General features: G+C 43.0%; 1 protein-coding gene and 1 pseudogene across 1 annotated transcript in view; one reads left to right on the top strand and one right to left on the bottom strand.

Moving 5' to 3' along the window:
* Nucleotides 1-1,203: 1,203 nt before the first annotated feature.
* Nucleotides 1,204-2,000, bottom strand: LOC127193142 (S-adenosylmethionine decarboxylase proenzyme-like; annotated as a pseudogene).
* A 5,449-nt stretch (nt 2,001-7,449) lies between these two features.
* The window catches only part of Usp25 (ubiquitin specific peptidase 25), a 108,873-nt gene continuing 95,976 nt past the window's right edge, over nt 7,450-20,346 (top strand). Inside the window, exon 1 of the mRNA XM_051150149.1 lies at nt 7,450-7,855. Within this exon, the coding sequence (XP_051006106.1) occupies nt 7,811-7,855 (45 nt within the window). The 5' untranslated portion in view covers nt 7,450-7,810. The remainder of the gene's footprint in view (nt 7,856-20,346) is intronic.

Consider the following 20,346-nt stretch of genomic DNA (forward strand, 5'->3'; position numbering starts at 1 on the left):
GCTGTCCTGGAACTCTGTCTGTAGACCATGCTGGCCTTGAACTCATAGAGATCCACCTGCCTCTGCCTCCAAGTACTGGCATTAAAGGCTCTCACCACCATGCCCAGTAACGGTTTTTCCTTAATGGATTCTCCCATTAGTCACACCCGGAGAATCAATTCTTTTCATTTGATACATTCAGCTTTGTCATTTATCTTTCACAGAAGTTCATGACAATAAGGAGGACACACTTTTTATGACTTAGAAAATAATTAAGCCAGGGACTATCTCTAAGTCTCCCCCCTGGGGTTCGAGATTCTTATATAACCCCACAGTGACAAGGCATGGTGGTACATGCCTTTAATCCCAGCACTCTGGAGGCAGAGGCAGGGGGATCTCTGTGAGTTCAAGCCCAGCCTGGTCTATAAAGAGAGTCCAGGACATGCAGGACTACAAGGGAATTCCTGTCTTGAAAAACAAAAACAAAAACCAAAAGGCCACAGTGTAGCAGTGTATTGCTGTATCAGGGTTGGGGAGTTGAGAGAAGAGGGGAGGACAGTGTGGTGAGAGGAGAGACCAATCAGAGGACTTTAAATGCAGGAACAACTATTAAAACAGCACAACACCAAACAAGTAACCGGAATGATTTTCTTACAAGGACTCAGTTTGTGGAAGAATGCCATTGTATTAAACACCTGTATGAAGTAAAACTGGTTTTGAGTAACATTAGTAGAAAATATTTTCTAGAAAGAGGAGGTAACTGGATGTAAAAACTCTGGTAGCGATAGAACAGTCTCAGATGGTTTGCTGAGGCCAGCATCTAATGAGGACGAAAGCCTTGTCTGTGGGGGATTTTCGAGGATGCCTGTAGAAATATTACACTGGGCATAAACCAGATTGAATCATTTTCACAAGTGTCATAAAGATTCGTACTGTCAAAGTTCTTTTCTGCGTTCACTTCAATTCCATAGAAAGAGGCGTAGAACACCTAAACACAGAAGACAGCATTCACACAAGATACCCAATTCCTTAATATGATAATGCATATATTTCAAAATGATTCCACCATCATTACACTTATGGCTTTCTGCACCTTCACAGTAGTGGTCATGGAAAACATCTCCCCTCCTCCTGCCCCCCTCCCCCACCCAGAATCAACATCTACAAAGCAGCCACCACCTCCTATGTGTCTTCACTTTTTGTGTGTTTTCTTTTTCATTTTTCTTAACTCTGCTGCTGTTGCTGTTTCTTAGCAAAACTGGTAAAAGCAAAATTGTAATTGTTGAACATAGTGGTGTAACAATCAGTACATTTAAAACCTTCTGGGGTGAAGAGCGCACCGCAGGACGTTTAGAACTGACTAAAGAACAAGTTGGTCATGATTTTGTTCCATTCTTGGAGTAGCCACAAGGCTTGAGTAGTGTGGCGTCAATAACAGATCCTGGTATCAGGTCACGAATTCCACTCTCCCAAGGGACATCCTTTGCAGTAATACCATCTTTCATGGAGAACTGGTTCATAACTGCTGGGTCAAGCTCACGCATCAGAATTTCCAGGGTTTGATCACATTGATTGATGACGTGGCTCTCTGTCCGGCTCCATTTGGAAAAATTGCATTAAGAAACTCTATTTCTTCCTGGAAATTCCAATGGTGAAATACCCTTGGTGATAAGGCGTCATGAAATTCTTAGGAGAATAAAATAAGCTTTGAATTGAGCCAATCCCACTGTAATCCCTAGCAAGCTTCAATAGTGGAAACAGTGCTTGCAATAAGAGGGTGGTTGGTAACCCGTGTCTTCAAAATAAACTGTCTCTTGGAGACAAACATGGTACCCTCACCGAGTACATAAGCTTCCTGCTTGTCAGTCTTTTTCACATGTATGATTGAACATTGCGCATCCTTCAAAAGGGCATCCCACTCAGGTCTTGTGATGATGCGAAGGTTCCCAGTTCTCCTGTCTGCAGAACCAGACCTTGAACATTTTCTTTGTCCCTTTGAAAAATAAATGTGTGCCTTTCATCACTGTAAGACTAGAGAAGAAACAATTACCACAGAAACCAACTAAATTCAGTCTGTCCTCCCTTTGCCACTGCAGATGGTCCAGCTGTGTTACTGAAGTTCAGGTTCCTTTAGTTAGTTAGTTAGTTTGTTTAACTTTTAAAAAATGACAAATAAAAATTTCCCAGGTATTTTTGTGAGCAAAAGTTAAACACGAGTCTGTTGGAAATAGATGCAGATACAGTTCCGTCTCATGTAGCTCTCTCTGTTTTCTCGTTTGAGAGAGTTGAATAAGCTCTAGCCAATGTCCCTGGCCATACTGTGTAAGCAAGCAAGCAAGCATGGTGGTTATAACTTCAGCACTTAAACATGTAACACCAATACTTCAAAAGACAGGGCAGGATGATTTCCAAGGATTCCAGGTCAGACTAGGCTAGGCCACATTGTGCATTCAAGGCCAGTCTTGGCTATAGTAACATCCTGCTTTAAAGTCAAAACCACCAACGCCACCACCAACGATAAATATATAACATGTTGTTTAGTTGTTCATATAACCTTTTTGACTATCACAGGGACAATTGCTTGATCAATTGATTCCCAGTTGGTTGTACTATTTTGGGAGTTTATGGAGCCTGCTTTTTTGATCACTCCTCCCTCAAGGGGCTGCCTCGCCAGGCCACAGGGGGAGAGGGATGAGTCTTGGTTGAACTTGATGAGCTGGGATGGGTGTATGGGAGGGGGACTCTCTTTTTCTTAGGAATAGGAGAGGGGAAGGGGGAAGAGGGGAAGAGGGTGGAGCTGGTAGAAGAGCAGGGATGGGGCTTGGGAGGGATGTAGAGTGAATAAATACATTAATAATAATAATAATAATAATAATAATAATAATAATAATAATAATAAAATTGAGCCAAATGTGGTGGTGCTCACCTGTAATCCCAGCACACTTGGGAGGCAGAGGCAGGTGGATCTGAGGCCAGCCTGGTCTACAAAGCCAGGGCAGCCAGGGCTATATAGAAAAACCACACAGACACACAGACACACAGACACACACACACACACACACACACACACACACACAAAGAAAAGACACAAAGCAAAACAACAAAAAACCAGAATCACTGTGCTGGGCACAGTGACACAGGCCTATAATCTCAGCACTTGGAGAGGCAGAGGCAGGTGGATCTCTGTGATTTCGAGGTCAACCTGGTCTAAAAAAGTGTGTCCAGGACAGCCAAAACTACACAGAGAAGCCCTGTCTCAGAAAACAAACAAGCCGGGCGTGGTGGTGCACGCCTTTAATCCCAGTACTTGGGAGGCAGAGGCAGGCAGATTGCTGTGAGTTTGAGGCCAGCCTGGTCTATAAAGACAGTCCAGGAAAGCCAAGGTGACACAGAGAAAGCCTGTCTCAAAAAACCAAAAAAGAAAAACAAACAAAATCTCAATTTGTGGCCATTTTTAAAAAAATAATTTACTCACATTATATCCTAGTTGTTATCCTCTTGCTCTTATCTTCCTATTTGCATCCTCCCTCCTTCTATTGCCCTATTCCCCTCCCCTAGACCTCTGACTGAAAGGGACTTCCTCCCCCACCATATGACCACAGCCAATCAGGTCTCATCCAGATAACCTGTTTCTGCTTCTTCTGTGTGGCCCGTCCGCTAAGGAGAAGTGATTAAATCAGGGGCTCCAGAGTTCATGTCAGACGCAGTCCCTGCTTTCCCCACAAGTGTGGGGGAATGTGCTGTCCACATGTAAACATGGGGTCTAGGTTTACTGCATGCATTGTCCTTGATTGGTGCAACAGTTTGTGCAGACCCACTTGGGTCCAGATCCGCAGGCCTTGATGGTCTTCTTGTGGGGCTCCTGAACCCCCTGGGTCCTTCTATCCCCCTATTCTTTCATACCAGTCTCAGCAGCACCTGGAGTCCAGCAGCAAGTTCCAGCATCTGTCCTGATTCACCACCATCTGACTCCAGCCTATCATGTCTCCTGTTGTGTTTTGTTATGCAAAATCTAGTAATAGTAACCTATTACCAAGGGATGTACCAATTGCTAGCTAGAGATATTAACAGTGACATGATTTGTCATGTAGACCGATATGGCTAGGACCACAAAACTACCCATAAATAAGCTCCCCAGTGGCTCATTTGATTTAACAACCATAGTGCCTGTGTTAGACAGACACCTCTCTTACATATCCTCATCTATGAGTATTCTACCTCCTAAGGTAGATTTGAGACTTTTACCCTTAAAACTTCAAATTTACATTACAAACAGAGCTCTTCTTTCTTAGGAATGTCTTACAAATCTCATTGCCAACATAATATGGTCTCAGTGTCCAGAAATAGATCTCAAGCCTTGTCTTAAAACAAGAGAAATGTATAGTTAAGATTAGAAGAACAAGCCGGGCGTGGTGGCGCACGCCTTTAATTCCAATACTCAGGAGGCAGAGGCAGGTGTGTGAGCTTGAGGCCATCCTGGTCTACAAAGCGAGTATAGGACAGCCAAGGCTACACAGAGAGACGCTGCCTTGAAAAACCAACAACCAACCAACCAAACAAACAAAAAATAGAACAATTTCTAGTTCACCCATCTGCAAGCAAAATATAACGAAATAACAAACATTGTTAAAAATATTGTTCTTTTCTCAATAGAAAAAGTAAATTAGGGGTTTGTCCTTAGCTTATTTTGTGCTCACATAATAGAGCACCTGAGACTGGTGAATTATTATATTCCAAATAGAATGTGTTGGCTTATAGTCCCAGAGTCTAAGTACTCCAAGATGGAAGGCTCATCCTACACCTACCAAGGACCTTCTCTCTATGGTTGTTCAGACAGAGTTACTCTGTGTAGCCTTGGCTGTTCTGGACGCACTTTGTAGAGCAGGCTGGCCTTGAACTCACAGCGATCCGCCTGCCTCTGCCTCCCGTTGTGCTGGGATTACAGCCATGTGCTACTGTGTCTAGCTCCAAGGACCTTCTTGATGTATCATCCCAGGACAGAAACTGTGTGTGTGTGTGTGTGTGTGTGTGTGTGTGTGTGTGTGTGTGACAGAAAGAGGAATCTTCTTTCATAAAAATTATTCTTATAATAATTCAGTCTTCTAGTAACATTATTAATTCTCGATAGAACTTTTATGTCTTATTTACCTATCATTAGACCCCACTTTTCAATACTATTGTCGTGGACATTAAATTTGTAAGACTTTGGTGAGAAATTTTCAAACTATAGCCCAAACAAAGACTACATTTTTATTTCACTGTCTGCCCTATCTTTTCACCCAAATATCAATAATGCAGAGTAATGCAGTAGTGTAGGAGTTCTTATGTAATGTTCTGTGAACACACAGTTCCACCTACCATGCCTAGTAAAACAGATGTGTAAAGAGCAAAACTGATAGGTACACAAATTTTGAAAATGAGTCAGTTCTTCAAAATGGATTTTTGTACTGATTTATCTTAACTCACAAATTACTATTCTCCATTTGTTCCAATTGCAAGCTTTCTAAAATGAAACACTTCTAAGTTAAACTAAAAATAGTTACCTCAACATCATATACTTGGACATTTGACAGTGTGCTAAAAAAAATTGATGGCTGAGTAAGAAACTTGTGGAAATGAGCTGAAAATGCATGCTCCACGTAGACCGTCATACTTTTGTTTATCTATTAGGCACTAGGGACTAAAAAAAAGAAGACTAAAGAATAGGATTTTGAGGGTCATTGTAGTGCCAAACTAATGAAATTAAAGTTTAATATTGGCAATTAAAAAACCATTATAATAGTTCTTTAACATTAACATTAACTGTTTTTATAATGATGGTCCTGAATATCAAAGATGCTTCTCTCGGCTCTCTCACTACTGAGATACGTCGCCAATCTCAGGCAACATCTATAATTTCAAATGGAAGAACCCGACTTTCTAAAACTGTCAGTTCTCTGGAGAATCACGAAGCCCTTCTTTGAATGAGGAGTTACGAAACTGTGATCTCTCATCTGGGGAAAAGTGGCTCTGAGGTCCATTCTCACAGAGATCCCTGCGCTTGGGGTCTCAGTGTTCTCAGAAACAATGTTTGCTTTGTAATTCTTGCTTTATCCTTAAAAATTCTTTGCTTCTAATCATTTGACAACATTTATTTTCTAACAAGGATGTAGCACCATTAAAGATGAAAAAATAAATAATTTGTCAAACTAACATGGCAAATACAAGGAGTCAAGAAAAAAATCACAAAAGGTGGTTGAAGACATCCGAAAGACTGATTAAATATGATTATAAAGTACAAAGACTTATTGCAAGGTTTTTGGGAGTTACAATGATTCTGTAAAATAGAGTGTTTAATGAATTCTTTGCCAAGCTTGCTTTCCTTGCCATGGATTAAATTATTCCCTGATTTGTATGTGCATTGGATTATTGTATTTGTGACCATGCACTCATTAATCTACCCTTCCCTGGGCTGCACACTTACTCTGTCCCCAGCTTAGTTGGTGCAATCGAAAATGTTTTTATTTCTGGCTTTTTTTCTCATTGCTAGGCTTTTTGTTGTTGTTTCTGTTTTGATTTGTTTTGTTTTTCGAGACCGAGTTTCTCTGTGTAGCCTTGGCTGTCCTGGATTCTCTTTGTAGACAAGCCTGGACTCTAACTCACAGTGATCCACCTGCCTCTGCCTCCTTGAGTGCTGGGATTAAAGATGTGTGCCACCACACCAGGTGCTGTTAGGCTTTTCTTACAGTTAGTTTGTAGTAGACTATTACACACATGGTCATAAATCGTTAATTTGGCAACAGAGATATTAGAATTATGCATCATCAGGGCAGTGATACTTTCATAATGTGGTCTCTCTTATGTCTGTTCATTTATATTCTTTTCAGTAAATAAACGTTAAATCCCTAGAGTCTAGAAGTGACTGGAACACATTCCAGTGCATGAAGTAGACATAGACTGTCAATACTGATGTATTTAACAATTAGTCAAGGAAAGTACAATCCAGAGGACTTCCAACAGCTCTCTGCTCATTTGACTTTTGTTCCTCCACCAGGTTCCTTGCTTGTGAAATTCCTAGAAAGGCACGTGCTACATAGGAAGTAGTTGGAGTTCTGGACCCTGCCGGGTTTGGGGACCTTATAGGGAGGGAAGGACACCGTTTTGTTTGGAGACTTTGAATAAGCGGGCCATCCCGTAGAGCAGCCTAAGGCTCTAGTCTCAGATTGGGGCGTCAGAACGTGAGAGTTTAGCAGGAACCCCGAGGCCAGCACACAGTAACCTGCAGGACAGGCAGTTCTGGCGGCCTTTCCATCGCGGGGGGAGGGGCTTAGAGGGTGGGTGGGGCAGCCCAGGGGGCGGGGCAACAGCAGAGCCCCGTCCGCTGCCGCCGCGGGTCACAAAGTAGGGTTAGGACGGGTGGGGCGGGGCCGGCGGGCGGAGCGGGGGCGGTGACGGCGGCGGGGGCGGAGCGGGAGGCGGAGTCGCGGAGGCTGGAGGACAGCGCCATTCCGGCTGGCCGCTCCCTCCGTCCGCCTGCCACCTTCTCCCGGAGCCGTCAGGCGAAGCCCAGTGCGAACGCGTGACGCGGCCCGGCTTGCTCGCGCTTTCCGTCGCCTGCGCTCCATGGGCCGAGGCACTGTGGACAAGCGGTGCTGAATAGTGGGTGCGGAGAACCTGAGGCGGCGGCGGTGGCGCTCTCCGGCGGCAGCGTCTCGCAGCCTGCCCCCGGGGCCCGCGTTTGCCCGCCGCCATCGCCTTCGCGCCTGGCTGGTTGGGGTGCCATCCTCCAGTGCTGTCCGCGCCGCTGCCCCGAGCCCGGCCGAGCGCTACAGGCGGGGCCATCGCGGGGGCCATGACCGTGGAACAGAATGTGCTGCAGCAGAGCGCGGCGCAGAAGGTGAGGCGCGGGCTTGGTCGCCGCTCCTCGACGGGGCCGCGTGGCCCTCCCGCCCGGCCCGGCCCGGCCACCCCGGTGTGTCGCGCTCGGTCCCGCGGGGCTCCGTGAGGAGCGGGGTGTGTAGTGAGAGGCTTTCGGTTCACTCCGTTCTGCTGATTGCTCTCCTGTAACCGACAGCGCGGGGTTCCCAGAGTGACCCCCCACATTCCTGCGGTGCCTTGCCGGGCTTTGTAATTAAACTTTCTTCTCCTTCGCTTCCTTCTCCAGTTCCCTATCTTCCTCAAGAATGTCACTTGTCACCCCTTTTGGATAGTTTCTCTTTCGGAGGTGGTGTTATTTCAGGCCTGCTGTTCTGCGGGGGGCGGGGGTGGGGTGGGGTGGACGACAAAAATCCCTCCTCAAACGAATTACCTGTCTTCCGGGGCAGGTACATCGACCCAGGGTGAACTCTAGGCAATCCGAGGGTTAGATTGGTTATTTTTTCTTTTTCTCCTGAATATAAAAACTATATCTCATGAAAGGAGACCTTTATGGCTGTATTAAAATATTTTGTCCCCTAAGTTTGACCTTGCTTTCTCGTTCCTTCACCCTTTACTCTTGAATCAGTCTCACTTAGGGAGAGCTTTACATCTTGCTCTTAGAAAAGCACCTTGCTATTCTAGATTTTAAAGAATCTTAAAAGCTCCATCATAGCTTGCTCCATGCCCGGAAATATAGTTGGTCATGACTTGTTTTGTCTACCCTTCCCCCCCCCCCCCCCCTTATTGGTGTGAAAAGCGTTTTGAGCACAAGGGAAACATTGGCTTAGTCGTATTCTAATTGTGGGGCAATTAGGTTTACAGTGAACAGCCAAAGCCTTGTTTGGCTCCTCTGTATGAGCAATGAGTGCCACACCCTGTTGTAGTTTTGAAACACCATGCTTGCAGTCTACCTGTGTTTGTCTTTATAGTAAGGCTTGTTGTACTAAAATAGACCAATACGGGCAAACAGCGGGTTAACTTTTTCGCCCTGAGAATAGTTTTAGAATTTTATATTACGTGAGATAACTAAAGATGCGGGAGCATTTCAGAAGGCAATGATAGTGCATTCTTGTTTTAGGCATTTTTGTTAAAGGTGTTTTTGAAGCCGGTTTTAGTTGATGTTGCTTGTGCATTGAGAAGATTATGGCAGACTCTAATGAATTTGTGGCAAAAGAGTTTAAGGCTGATAATGGAGAAAACGGTGTGCCTCCTAATTCCGTATATTGTATATTGAACACTGTAATCTTCAGGTTGATGTTGAGTTTGTGGTGGAGTTATTAGTGGAAGGTCCTGTGCTCTTAGGAATACTAAGCGATAGACTCCACACTTTGTTGGCACTTGATTTGCGTTTTAAAACTTTGTTATTTCAAAGTCGGTAATGTTATTGGTTTTTTTTTTTTCTTCTCTTAAACTGGAAAATGGCGAGGAATTTATTTAGTTTGCGGGTTTTGTAGTTGTTTTGACTTAACTGCTTCTTTGCGCAGAAATAACTACCCCGATGGATGGCTCAGCGCTCTGTAAAAAACTGTAGAATCAAGAATCAAATTACTGAAAGTGATCTTGGTTATCCAGTCCAATACTCTTGTTTAATGAGCCTCCTCTCCCCAAAGAGAATACTCTCTAGTTCAGAATATTCATGTTATGATGCTGTGTTTAGCATGTGTTAAGTATGTTCGATCACTTCGTTGACATTAGGGAATGTATTTAGAGCAACATCGTGCGTTTTTGTACATCTACCATATTTACTTTTAATGCTGTTGTGGATTGAACCCAGGGCCTCATGCAGGCTAGGGAAGAAATCTACCAACTGAACTACATCTGTAGTTTCTTAAATGTGTTTCTTTCCCTTGTTAGTATGCTGTTTCAGCCAGGTATGGTGGCACAAGCCTTTAATCCCAGTACTAGGGAGGCAGAGGCAGGCAGATCGCTGTGAGTTCTTGGCCAGCCTGGTTTGCAAAGCGAGTCCAGGACAGCCAAAGCTAAAACAGAGAAACACTGTCTGGACAAAACCAAAAACCAAACAAGCCAAGCCAAACCAAACCAAACCAAAAAACCTCCCCAAGCCAAAAACAAAACAAATAAAGGAAAAAAAAAAAAAAAAAAAAAAAAAAAAAAAAAAAAAAAAAAAAAAGCCCAAACCGCTGTTACTTTGTTACTAGTATTAGATCCAGTTCAAGTAATAGGTTTACAAATGTTTGAAACAATCTAATTCAAAGTTTTAAAGTTATGCTAGAAACTAGGAAGTGTATTTCCCCCTAAGAAGTAGGAAGTGAGCTCTATGCTTAAGAAGAAACAAAAGTGAAACTGTTTTCACTTAGAAGCTTCTTCATAGGCTGTAAGGAAAAGGAGCCGGTATCTGGAGCATGCTGCTGTGTAGTCAGAATTTTACCTGGTTTACTCTTCCCTAAAGAGCGTGTACGTCTTGTCGACAAATTTTACATAAAATGGCTATTATTGTAGTTGTTGGAATGATTTTCTATATTTTCAAGACCCCCCCCCCTTTATTGTAAAGAGCGGTAAGATTGCAATTTTTAAAAAGTAATATCACACAAAACCAGTATTTTGTACACCTACTAAGTAAGTTGTGACAACGTAATATGAAGAGAAAAGGGACTGTGTCTTCCCTTCCTGTAGTCTCTGCTGAATTGCTAAAGTTAGCCCAAGCCAGGGAGTTAGGCAATGTGGGAAAACTGCAGAGAGAGCAGATTTTCTTAGGTTGAGATGTTACAGGTGAGGATTTGGCAGGACACAGAGTACAGCTAAACCTGGGGTTATTTTGTTCTTGGAGCTGTGTCTTCTTCCTTTGTGCTTGATATTTACCTAGGTGGAGCATCTTTATATCTTAGAAGGAATTTGATACATAAATTCATGTTTCAAATTCAGGTTCTTTAGGGAGGGATTGGGGACTTCTTCCCAGGAAACAAGGCGAGCATCCCGGTGAGTGAGTTACCTGTACTTTACCTGTATGGTTGTACAGCAGGGCTTGGAATTGTTCTTGCCACTTAATAGGACTCAGGAAATATTTGACAAATTTGTGAGTGACTGATTGTTAGAAGGAAAGCAAGTGCCGTGAATACTTAGATTCCTAAGTAAAAACTGAAGTTCAATTGAGAGACAACGAAAGACTGAAAAAGCATCCAAGCTAGGAAACTAATCTGTAGAAGGAAAAAGACAGGATGTGGCTTAGATCTAATTCCCCCTTCTGTGACCTCGGGCAACTCATTAAATGCCTCTAAGTCTTCTTGGAAAGCTTGAAACTTTGTGTAGACATGAGAAACTTCTTGAGATCTGAGTGTTTAGTGGAGCTAAGCAAGCAATTATTTTAAATGTAATGTGAGGCTACACAGAGGTATAGCTATCCTCTTCAATGTAAAAGATCAAGAAAACAGATTATTCAAAAGGCACTGTTGTTCGTTTACTCCGCATAAAAGAGCAGTCAGAAAAATTGTAATTTTAATTAATAAGGTAAATGTTAATTATCTAGATATGCTCATCACTGAGAAAGCTGGGACCGAAATATGAGAGAGGAGGAGGGGAAGGAAAGAAGATGTTTACAGATATCTATAATGGTTACCACTCATATTTTCTAAACCCAGCAAACCACAATTCAAAACCAATAAAGCAGCTCACCAAAAATATCATCTTGGGCGCTGGAAAGCTAGGTCAGTCTGTAAAAATGTTTGCTACCCAGACATGAGAACCCGTGTTCGACTTTCAGCATCCATGTAGAAGCCAGGCACAGGGGCACCTGTTTGTAACCCAGCACTGGGGAGAGACGAGATGGATCCCTGAGGCTCACTGGCTGCCTCCAGCCACAAGAGTCTCCAAGTCTAGGGTAGAAAGAGATTAAAGGACACATTCACCGCTGCTACTGGCTTTTATCACTACGAGGGCGTGTAGGTGCACGCTATGTGTGTTTGCATGCAGGCACATGTCCTGGCAAGCATTTGAAGGTCAGAGGACAACTTTGAAGTCAGCTTTCTCCATTCACTTTTGCAAGGGGGTTCTGGGAATCCGATTCAGGGCCCCTGGCTTGTTTGGACTTGTTTAGCCGTCTAGCTGGCCCATTGCTTGTTTGATCGTAGTTCAAACAGCTCTTAGGTCTTGGGGCAAAACTGATAGGCATTCAGCAAAAACTGCATTTTGAGTTCTTTATTTCCCCAGCCTAGGAATTTGCTATGGGGACATGTCTGTCTTGTGATGTGGGGCAGCATAGTGAACTGTACCTCACAGTCTGTCACTCAAAAGAAAGTGAGCTGGACTTCACGGAGTGCCTTTTGGATACAAGAATAAGTTATCCGAGATGTTCAGCACTAAGACACACTAAGTAAGTATTAGACTGGGTGCTTTTTTTTTTTTCTGATTGAGGGGCAGAATTAGGTGTTTTGAGCATGCTAAGCTATGATTTGGGGTTGGTCAGTTTTGGCTAGTCTTGGTTTTCACATGGAACCATAGATTTTTTTTTTCCTTTGTTGTGAAAAATCTCCTCCTTTTGCCATCGAAATGTTTTTGAGCTTCAGATGTCTTCCGTATTTCCATATATATTTAAATATTACTTTTCGTAGAGTTACTGGTTTTACTTTGACACAGAGCGGCAATAAAAACATGTTTCCTAATTGAAATAGTAAAAATGTTAAAGATGTTGTTAAAACTAAGTATCACGCATAGACCCGTTTGTAAAATGAAGTCTCACAATCCATTTCATTTCTTAAAAGACCTTCTGATATAAAAGGCCCATTGCTGAAACCTAGGAACCGTTTTCGTTGTCATGCCTCAAGTCAAACATTCGATTTATCTCTTTAATAATTAATTGTCCCTACACTCTAGAAATCCTTATAATGCATATTTTATTATCGGTGTATAAAGTATTTTCATAGTGGATATGTTGCCATATGTGTGCACTCTCAGGACCAGTCTAGGTTATGTAGTGAAAACCTCACTTAAACAATGCCATCAAGTGTTGGAGAGATGGCTCAGCGGTTAAGAACATCGGTTGTTCTTCCAGAGAACCAGAGTTCAATTCCCAGCGCCCACACGGCGGCAGCTCCCAACTATCTGTAACCCCTCTTCCACGGGATCCAATCTTTCACAAATACAGGCAAAATACCAGTGTACATAAAATAAAAATAAATAAACAAGTTGCTTTTAAAATATGCTATCAAAAACAAACAAAAAGCATTTTATGTAGTTTAGTTGGTGGAGAAGTTGGGAAAGAACCAGGCGCAGTGGGACACACCTATAATCCCAACCCCCGGGGAAGCAGAGGCAGTCGGGTCTCTGTGAATTTGAGGCCAGCGTGGTCTCCAAAGAGAGTCCAGGACAGCCACGGCTACACAGAGAAATGATGTCTTGAAAAATAAAAAAAGAAACAAAACGTTTGGAAAGAAGTTGGAGGAAGAATGGTAGTTGTAGCCGAATTGTGGAGAGATATATTAGCCAAGGATATTTGTTATTTTGTTATAGTCATTGTTATAGCTGAGGACAAAGAAGAAGGCTCCTCATTTGAACTGCGAGCCCGCACTGCATCTGTTGTTGCTGTTTTTTTTTTTTTTTTTTCGTTTTGTTTCGTTTTTGGTTTTGTTGTTTTGTTTTGTGTTGGTATTCAGTGGGAAAGGATTGGGTATGTGAAAGGCATTTAGGCGTCAGGGAGGAGTCGGTTTCAGAACTGAGAACTAAGTTTCCATTAAAGCAGGAAGGGTATGTGTAGGGAAGGACCAAGGAAGACTTGATGCTTTTTTAACACCAATGGGGGCGGCGATTACACAATGGAGTGTGTAAATCATAGTGTATATTTCTGTGCCGGCGTACAAGCAGAACCAAACACCTTATTCCCTTAGGGCGGTGCTGTAAAATCCAGTTTGGGCTGGAGCTCTCTGAGCTTTCCACACCCTCTACTGGAAGCTTCTAAGCCAGTCCAGGCGATCTCAGCATGAGGTCCCTCAGGGCTTTCTCGGAAACCCTAAGAAAGTGGAACAGTGGAGCTCTGAGCTCCTGGGAGGATGAACAGTAAGTTAGGAACAGCCTTAAGGCTCCTGCCTTTGGGAGGGAGCTGCAGCTCAGCCGGGTTTGCTTGGAGTCAGCAGACATTCCGCACCACGTGGACTCTGAACTAAAGTTCCGGGTTGCAAGTGAGTGGAGGAGCATCAGCTTCAGGCTAGTGAGAGCATTGCGGAACTAGAGCTGAGTCTGTGCCTTTGGTGGCTGCCCATAGCGGGAGGACAGCAGTGAACCTCAGCTCCTGGAGAGCTGTTGCTGGCCAGGTGAAAACAGCGTACCCCATGGCCAACAGTCTGTTGTGAGATGGGGAGAGCACTCGGGGGTTACCCACCAAGAAGCTCTCTCTGGTCACATGGTCCTGCGCTATGGGTGTGGCTGTAGAACGACCGGGGGGGGGGGGGGGCATTGGCTAGTTGGAACTTACCATTAGTTTATGGCGTGCTTCCTTTAGGGCTGGCTTGGGCAAACCTCATGCTCTCCAGATCTGGAGGGAGGCTGGATGCTTTCTGGGTGCTGTGACTTGTACTGTTTCCTTGACTCGGAGTAGATAGACGTCTGTAAGGTTTTTTTTTTTTTTTTTTTTTTTTTTTTTTGAGACAGGGTTTCTCTGTGTGGCCTTGGCTGTCCTGGACTCATTCTGTAGACCATGCTGGCCTCGAATTTACAGCGATCCACCTGCCTCTGCCTCCTGATGGCTGGGATTAAAGGCGTGCCCCACCACTGCCCAGCTGAGGTCTGTAAGCCTTAGATCCAAAGATGGCATTGATGAACTAGAACCTTTCCCACTTCTTTTATTGTCACCCACTTAAAAAAAAAAATCTTTACTTCCTAGGCACTTTCTCTTTGCATATTTCTTTTTACATGTATCTTAATTCAATGGGCGCACTCGCGCCTGTTTTGATGCACACGTGCCATACATACATGAGAAGGCCCGAGGACAATTTGTAGGCGTGGTCCTCTCTTCTTACTAGTGATGTGGGGAGTGAACTTAAGTTTTATCAAGCTTAGCGACAAGCATCTGTGCCTGCTGAGCCATCTTGTTGGCCCTGTCTGCCAAATTGTTAACTGGGTTATTTACCTTCTTGATTTTGGGTTACAGGAATTCTTTAAATATTGCCCACATTTTCATATATGTGATCAAATTTTTAATATTCTTACCCATTTCTTTGAAATAAAAATATCTAAATATTGATGTTCTATTCTTTTGATTTGTCCTTTTAATTACATTAAATTCTCCCCCAGTTTCCTTCACTCAAGTTTTATTTTAGCTTTGATGTTTAACTATAATCCATTTAAATTTCTTTGTATGTGTGCTCTGTGGTATAAGAAGGTTCATATATGTATTAATTATTATAAAATTTGTATAATTAACATATGCTACAAACAGAAAGGATTTCAAGATTCACATCATAATGATATGTACTTGTTGGAGCATCCTTTCCCTCCATTTATTGATTGATTTATTTAATCAGTTTACAATCTGATCCCAGCCACCTCCCTACTCTCCTCCAGTCCCACCCTCACAGCCTCCCATCCCATTCCCCTATCTCCTTCTCAGAGTAAGGGAGGCCCCAAAGGGTATGAACCTGCTCTGGCACCTCAAGTCATAGCAGTACTAAGTGCATCCTCTCCCAGTGAGTTGGAGACAGCCCCTACTACCATCGCTAGGGGACTCACATGATGATCACGCTGTGTATCTGCTACATATGTGTAGGGTGTCTAGGTCCAGTCTATGCATTCTCTTGGGTTGGTGATTCACTCTCTGGGAGCCCCCATGGGCCCAGGTTAGTTGACTGTAGGTCTGGTGGCGTCCTTGACCTCTGTAGATCCCTTTATCCTTCCTCCCACTCTTCCATAGAGCTCCCTGAGCCCTGGGCATTGTTTGGCTGTGGGTCTCTGCATGTGCAGTTATGCTAGGCTCCTGTCTGCAAGCATTGACATTCACAGAGACAAGGATTGGCTCTCCCCCATGGAGTGGATCTCAAGTTGGACTTGTCATTGGTTTGCTGTTCCCTTGATCGATCGCTGCACTTTTTTTTTTTTTTTTTTTTTTTTTGTAAAGGTGATCGTTAATATTTGAGTTAAGGCAGTAATTTCTTTAGAAAAAATTGACCGTGCATGAGTGAGTTTGTTTTTCACCTTTATCCTTACTCTATATAGTGTCAGAAATACCATCTTTTAAGAAGGTATTTTGAAATAGGCTGGGGAAGTTCTACAGTATTCTTTTTGCTTAAATAATGTTTTTGCCATTCTCGGTGTTTTTGCATTTTCATGTCAAATTCTAATGTTCTTTGTACAGTTGGACCAAAAGCAAGGTAGGAGTTTTGAGTAGGATTATGTTGATTATAGAGCTCAATTCTGAGTGCATAGACTCTTTTAATCCAACAGCATGCTCCATTTTCCCATTAATTTAGATTTTAATTTCTTAATAGCATATGGTCTATCGATCTTGGCATATCGCTTTTTAGACTTAACTTTTTTGATACTCTTCTAGATGGCATTTCTTATTTAGGTTTGCATTTTAATTGTTTTTTTTTTTTGGCAGATAGATTATCATTGATTTTTTTTGCATAACCTATATCCAATGACCTTGCTAAATGATCTCATTAGTTCTAATAAGTTTCTTACTTTATAACTTTCCTGTACCTCCTTTGTTTTATTCTCTCTCTCCCTCCCTCCCTCCATCCCTCCCTCTTGCTCTCACTCTCCCTCTTCTCTCTCTCTCTCTCTCTCTCTCTCTCTCTCTCTCTTCTATTTTTTTCTTGCTGTTGTTTTATTGCACTCTTTGGAGACTCCTGAAAAAAATATTGACTTGGAGTTCTTGCATTGCCCCTCATTAAATATGGGGAACGTTTTTTCTTGTACTAAATGTGATCTTTGCTGCAGTTCTTTTGAAAGGAGGTAGATTTTGCAAGGCTAAAAACATTTTCTTTAATTCCTAGACTGTGGATATTTTGGTAAAACTTTGTCTGTGGTCATACTTTTTCATTTCTCGACATGCCACAGCTTAACCATACCACCATGACTGAACTGTTTGCTTATCTTTTCCAGTGTTTGTAGAGCTTTCTGATTGCTTTTTGTGAAATTCCCATCTCTCCTTTGTTTGTTGCATTTCATTCTGATTTGAAGAGGGTTTTTTTGTTTGTTTGTTTTTTGTTTTTGTTTTTTGTAGTCCAGCTTCTACTTGTGCTAGTTTTCTGTTGTTATAACAAAATAATACCAAGCAAGTTAAAAGGAGAAACATTTACCCCGCCCCTGTAGCCCTTGGTTGGTTGCTCCTGTTGCTTTTGGGCTTGTGTATATCATGGTGGAGTGACTGTCTGAGGCAGCTACTCACATTAGGGTGGCCAGGAAAGAAGGCAAAGAGAGTGGGAGGAGTCAGATCCTTTTTCCTGGGCATCTCAGTCTCCTTCCATGAGCCTGTCTCCCCCCCCCCTTCTCTCTCTCTCCCTCTCCCCACAGTGTGGCTGGCCTAGAACCCTCAAAGATATGCTTGCCTCTGCCTCCCAAGTGCTGGGTTTATAAGCATGTGCCAGGATGCCCCAGCACGGACACTTCCCATTAGCATCCTGAGTCTTTTATTTCTCCTTGTAGTGAACATTCAGAAATTAAAGTTTCTATTTGGCTGTTGTTTTACTCCCTATGAATTACCAAGGAAGAAAATAACAAAATGGCTTAGTTCTTGGATAGGAATTCTGTGAGCCTGCAAAGTGTGTGTGTTTAAAATATTCTTAGAAGCTGTGCAATATGGAAAATGTAGCATTGATAAAACATACCTGTTCTCTGTGTTTACATTTCTTTTTGTTTCCTACTTTGTCATTTCCTTCTTTGAGAGACTGTATATTTTATAGTCCATATTCATCATTGCTACCAAGTTTGTATATTCAAAATAAACTTAATGCTGTCTTCTCATCAGTTCTGAATTTGCATTGGCTGCCCATTTCTCTGCATAAATATACAGTGACCAGTCAGCATCATATCTATACTTTCATATAGTCCTTATTTGTTTTATGCAAAGTGAGAAATAAATAACACTAGAAGCTTGTAGTCTGTGGTGTTGGGAGTCCATACTGCACGTGTGCGATGAGAAACTAAGGGCTCGGGGAGGATCAAAGGAAGAATAGACAATACGTCGGGTTGAAGTCGAATGTTAAAGATACATAGAGAGGTTTCAGCTATTAACGAGAAGTTTTTCATTTTAAAAGAGCAAGGACAAAGGAACATGAAATTACCTGGTGTTTCCCGTTCACTACAAGTAGCAGAATAACAAACAAACAAATGTTTGGACCTTTCCCTTGGTTTCTGGCACAGAAGCCCTGGGAACTCTTGGAATTGCCTTCCCCCCTCCCCCCTTCCCTCTCCCCTCCCCTTAGGAGATGACTCATGGTGTTTGGTGGAAAGTCTGGATAGCTTCAGGATGGGAGCTGCTTCCCAGAAAACTAACCAGTATCACTAGAGCGATGGGGCATTTGATAAATCACTGCAGCCTCCAGCGAAGGGACAGGAGTATGCAGCTGCATTCAGCCAGATCACCTGTTCCTTAGTTAAAACTCATCCTGTGCATGTTTTTAATAAGTGCCGAGGAAGCACTATAAGAGAGTACTTAACATATAGAGTTAAACCTTGCCTTCTTAGATTATTCCCCCCTAGACATTTATTCTCATAACATTAAATTTTATCTTCCTAATTTTTTGAGATTTATTTTCTTAGAAACCCTAACAATATATTGTTAGAATAAAAAATTAAGGACTATTTTCTAGCTCAGGTCCAACCAGGACATAAAGAAAGCACCAAGATTAGCATAAGGAAGATTTAATATAATTGACCAAGAACAGATGCTTGACTTTATTTTATTTTATTCACATTACATCCCAATTCCGAAGAAAAGGGGATACCGTCTTCAACAAGTGGTGCTTATCTAACTTGATGTCTATATGTAGAAAAATGCAAATAGACCCCTATTTATCACCCTGCACAAAACTCAAGTCCAAGTGGATCAACATAAAACCAGACACACTAAATCTGTGAGAAGAAAAAATAAGCCCTGCTTTGTAGACCAAGTTGGCTTCGAACTCACAGAGATCCACCTCCTTCTGCCTCCCTGAGTGGTGGGACTACAGGTGTGCGCCACTCCTCTGACTGGCTGAGGGTTGACTCCTAAGAGACAACCTTAGGAAGAGTTAGGACATGGGAGACAGGCCTCACGGAATGGTCGTATAACGCCATCTGGTCAGGAGCAGGACACTTGCCTGGTTTAGAGTAAGCTGAAGATCAGCATGGGCAGCTTAGTGAGCTCCCCATCTCAAACATTGACACCAAGGGGCTGCAGAGACAACTCACTACTTAAGATACCTGCTGCCAGCCGGGCATGGTGGCGCACGCCTTTAATCCCAGCACTTGGGAGGCAGAGGCGGGCGGATCGCTGTGAGTTCGAGGCCAGCCTGGTCTACAAAGTGAGTCCAGGATGGCCAAGGCTACACAGAGAAACCCTGTCTCGAAAAACCAAAATAAATAAATAAATAAATAAATAAAGATACCTGCTGCCCTCCACAGGACCTGGCCTCCATTCTCAACAACCCCATGGCAGCTCAGAATTTCAGTTCCAGGGCATTCAGCACCTTTTTCTGTCCTATGTAGTATCAAATACATGCATGCAGACAAAATACTGATGCATGTAAAACAAATGATTATAAATAAAAAAATTTAAAACTATCTGAAGATGTAATTTAGTGGTAGAACACTTGTCTGCTATGTGTCAGGCCCTGGATTCAGTTCCTAGTATAGCTTGCACACCGCCCCCACACATAAAACAAAACAAAAGGACGTTGGAAGAGTGGAAAAGTCCTTTTTGTAGGAACCTCAAGCATTTCAGATTTCCTTTGTGCAGGAGAGGTTGTGATAACAGCTCACTGGGTAGGGGAGACATATGCTGAGTCCCTTCTGGGGCATTCCCAGGCAAAGATATTTCTGGTCCATACAGTATCCATTTTATACTTAATAGGGCAGAAAGCTGGATTTGCTTTAAGGGATTGTTTGGTGACACTGTAACTGTGAAGAATTGTGAGGCACTTCAGCTTGTAAATTCTCTTTCGAACCCTGGATTGGTCCGTGTTCATTGCAGCTTGACAGCATTCTACAGCCACCTAGGAAGAGAGTCTCAGCGAGGAGCTGTCTGCATCACGTTGACCTGTGGGTGTGTCTCTGGGGGAAACATCTTGATTACTTTGGCATGGGAAAGACCCACACACTGTGGGTGACACTACTCCCTGGGTTTGGGACTTGGTGTGTGTATGAGTGGACACAGTGAGCCAGGTGGAAGCAATGCGTGCATCCATCTGCCCTCTCTGCTTTTCACTGCAGTGATGACCACCTACCTGCCTCAGGTGCCTGCTGGTTTAACTTGCCCACTGCTTTTGAACAGGGTGTTTTCCCCCAAGCAACAGGAAACAAAGCTACGACAAGGGTGTTTCATTA

This window comes from Acomys russatus, chromosome 8 (assembly GCF_903995435.1).
Source record: "Acomys russatus chromosome 8, mAcoRus1.1, whole genome shotgun sequence".
Taxonomy (NCBI): Eukaryota; Metazoa; Chordata; class Mammalia; order Rodentia; family Muridae; genus Acomys; species Acomys russatus.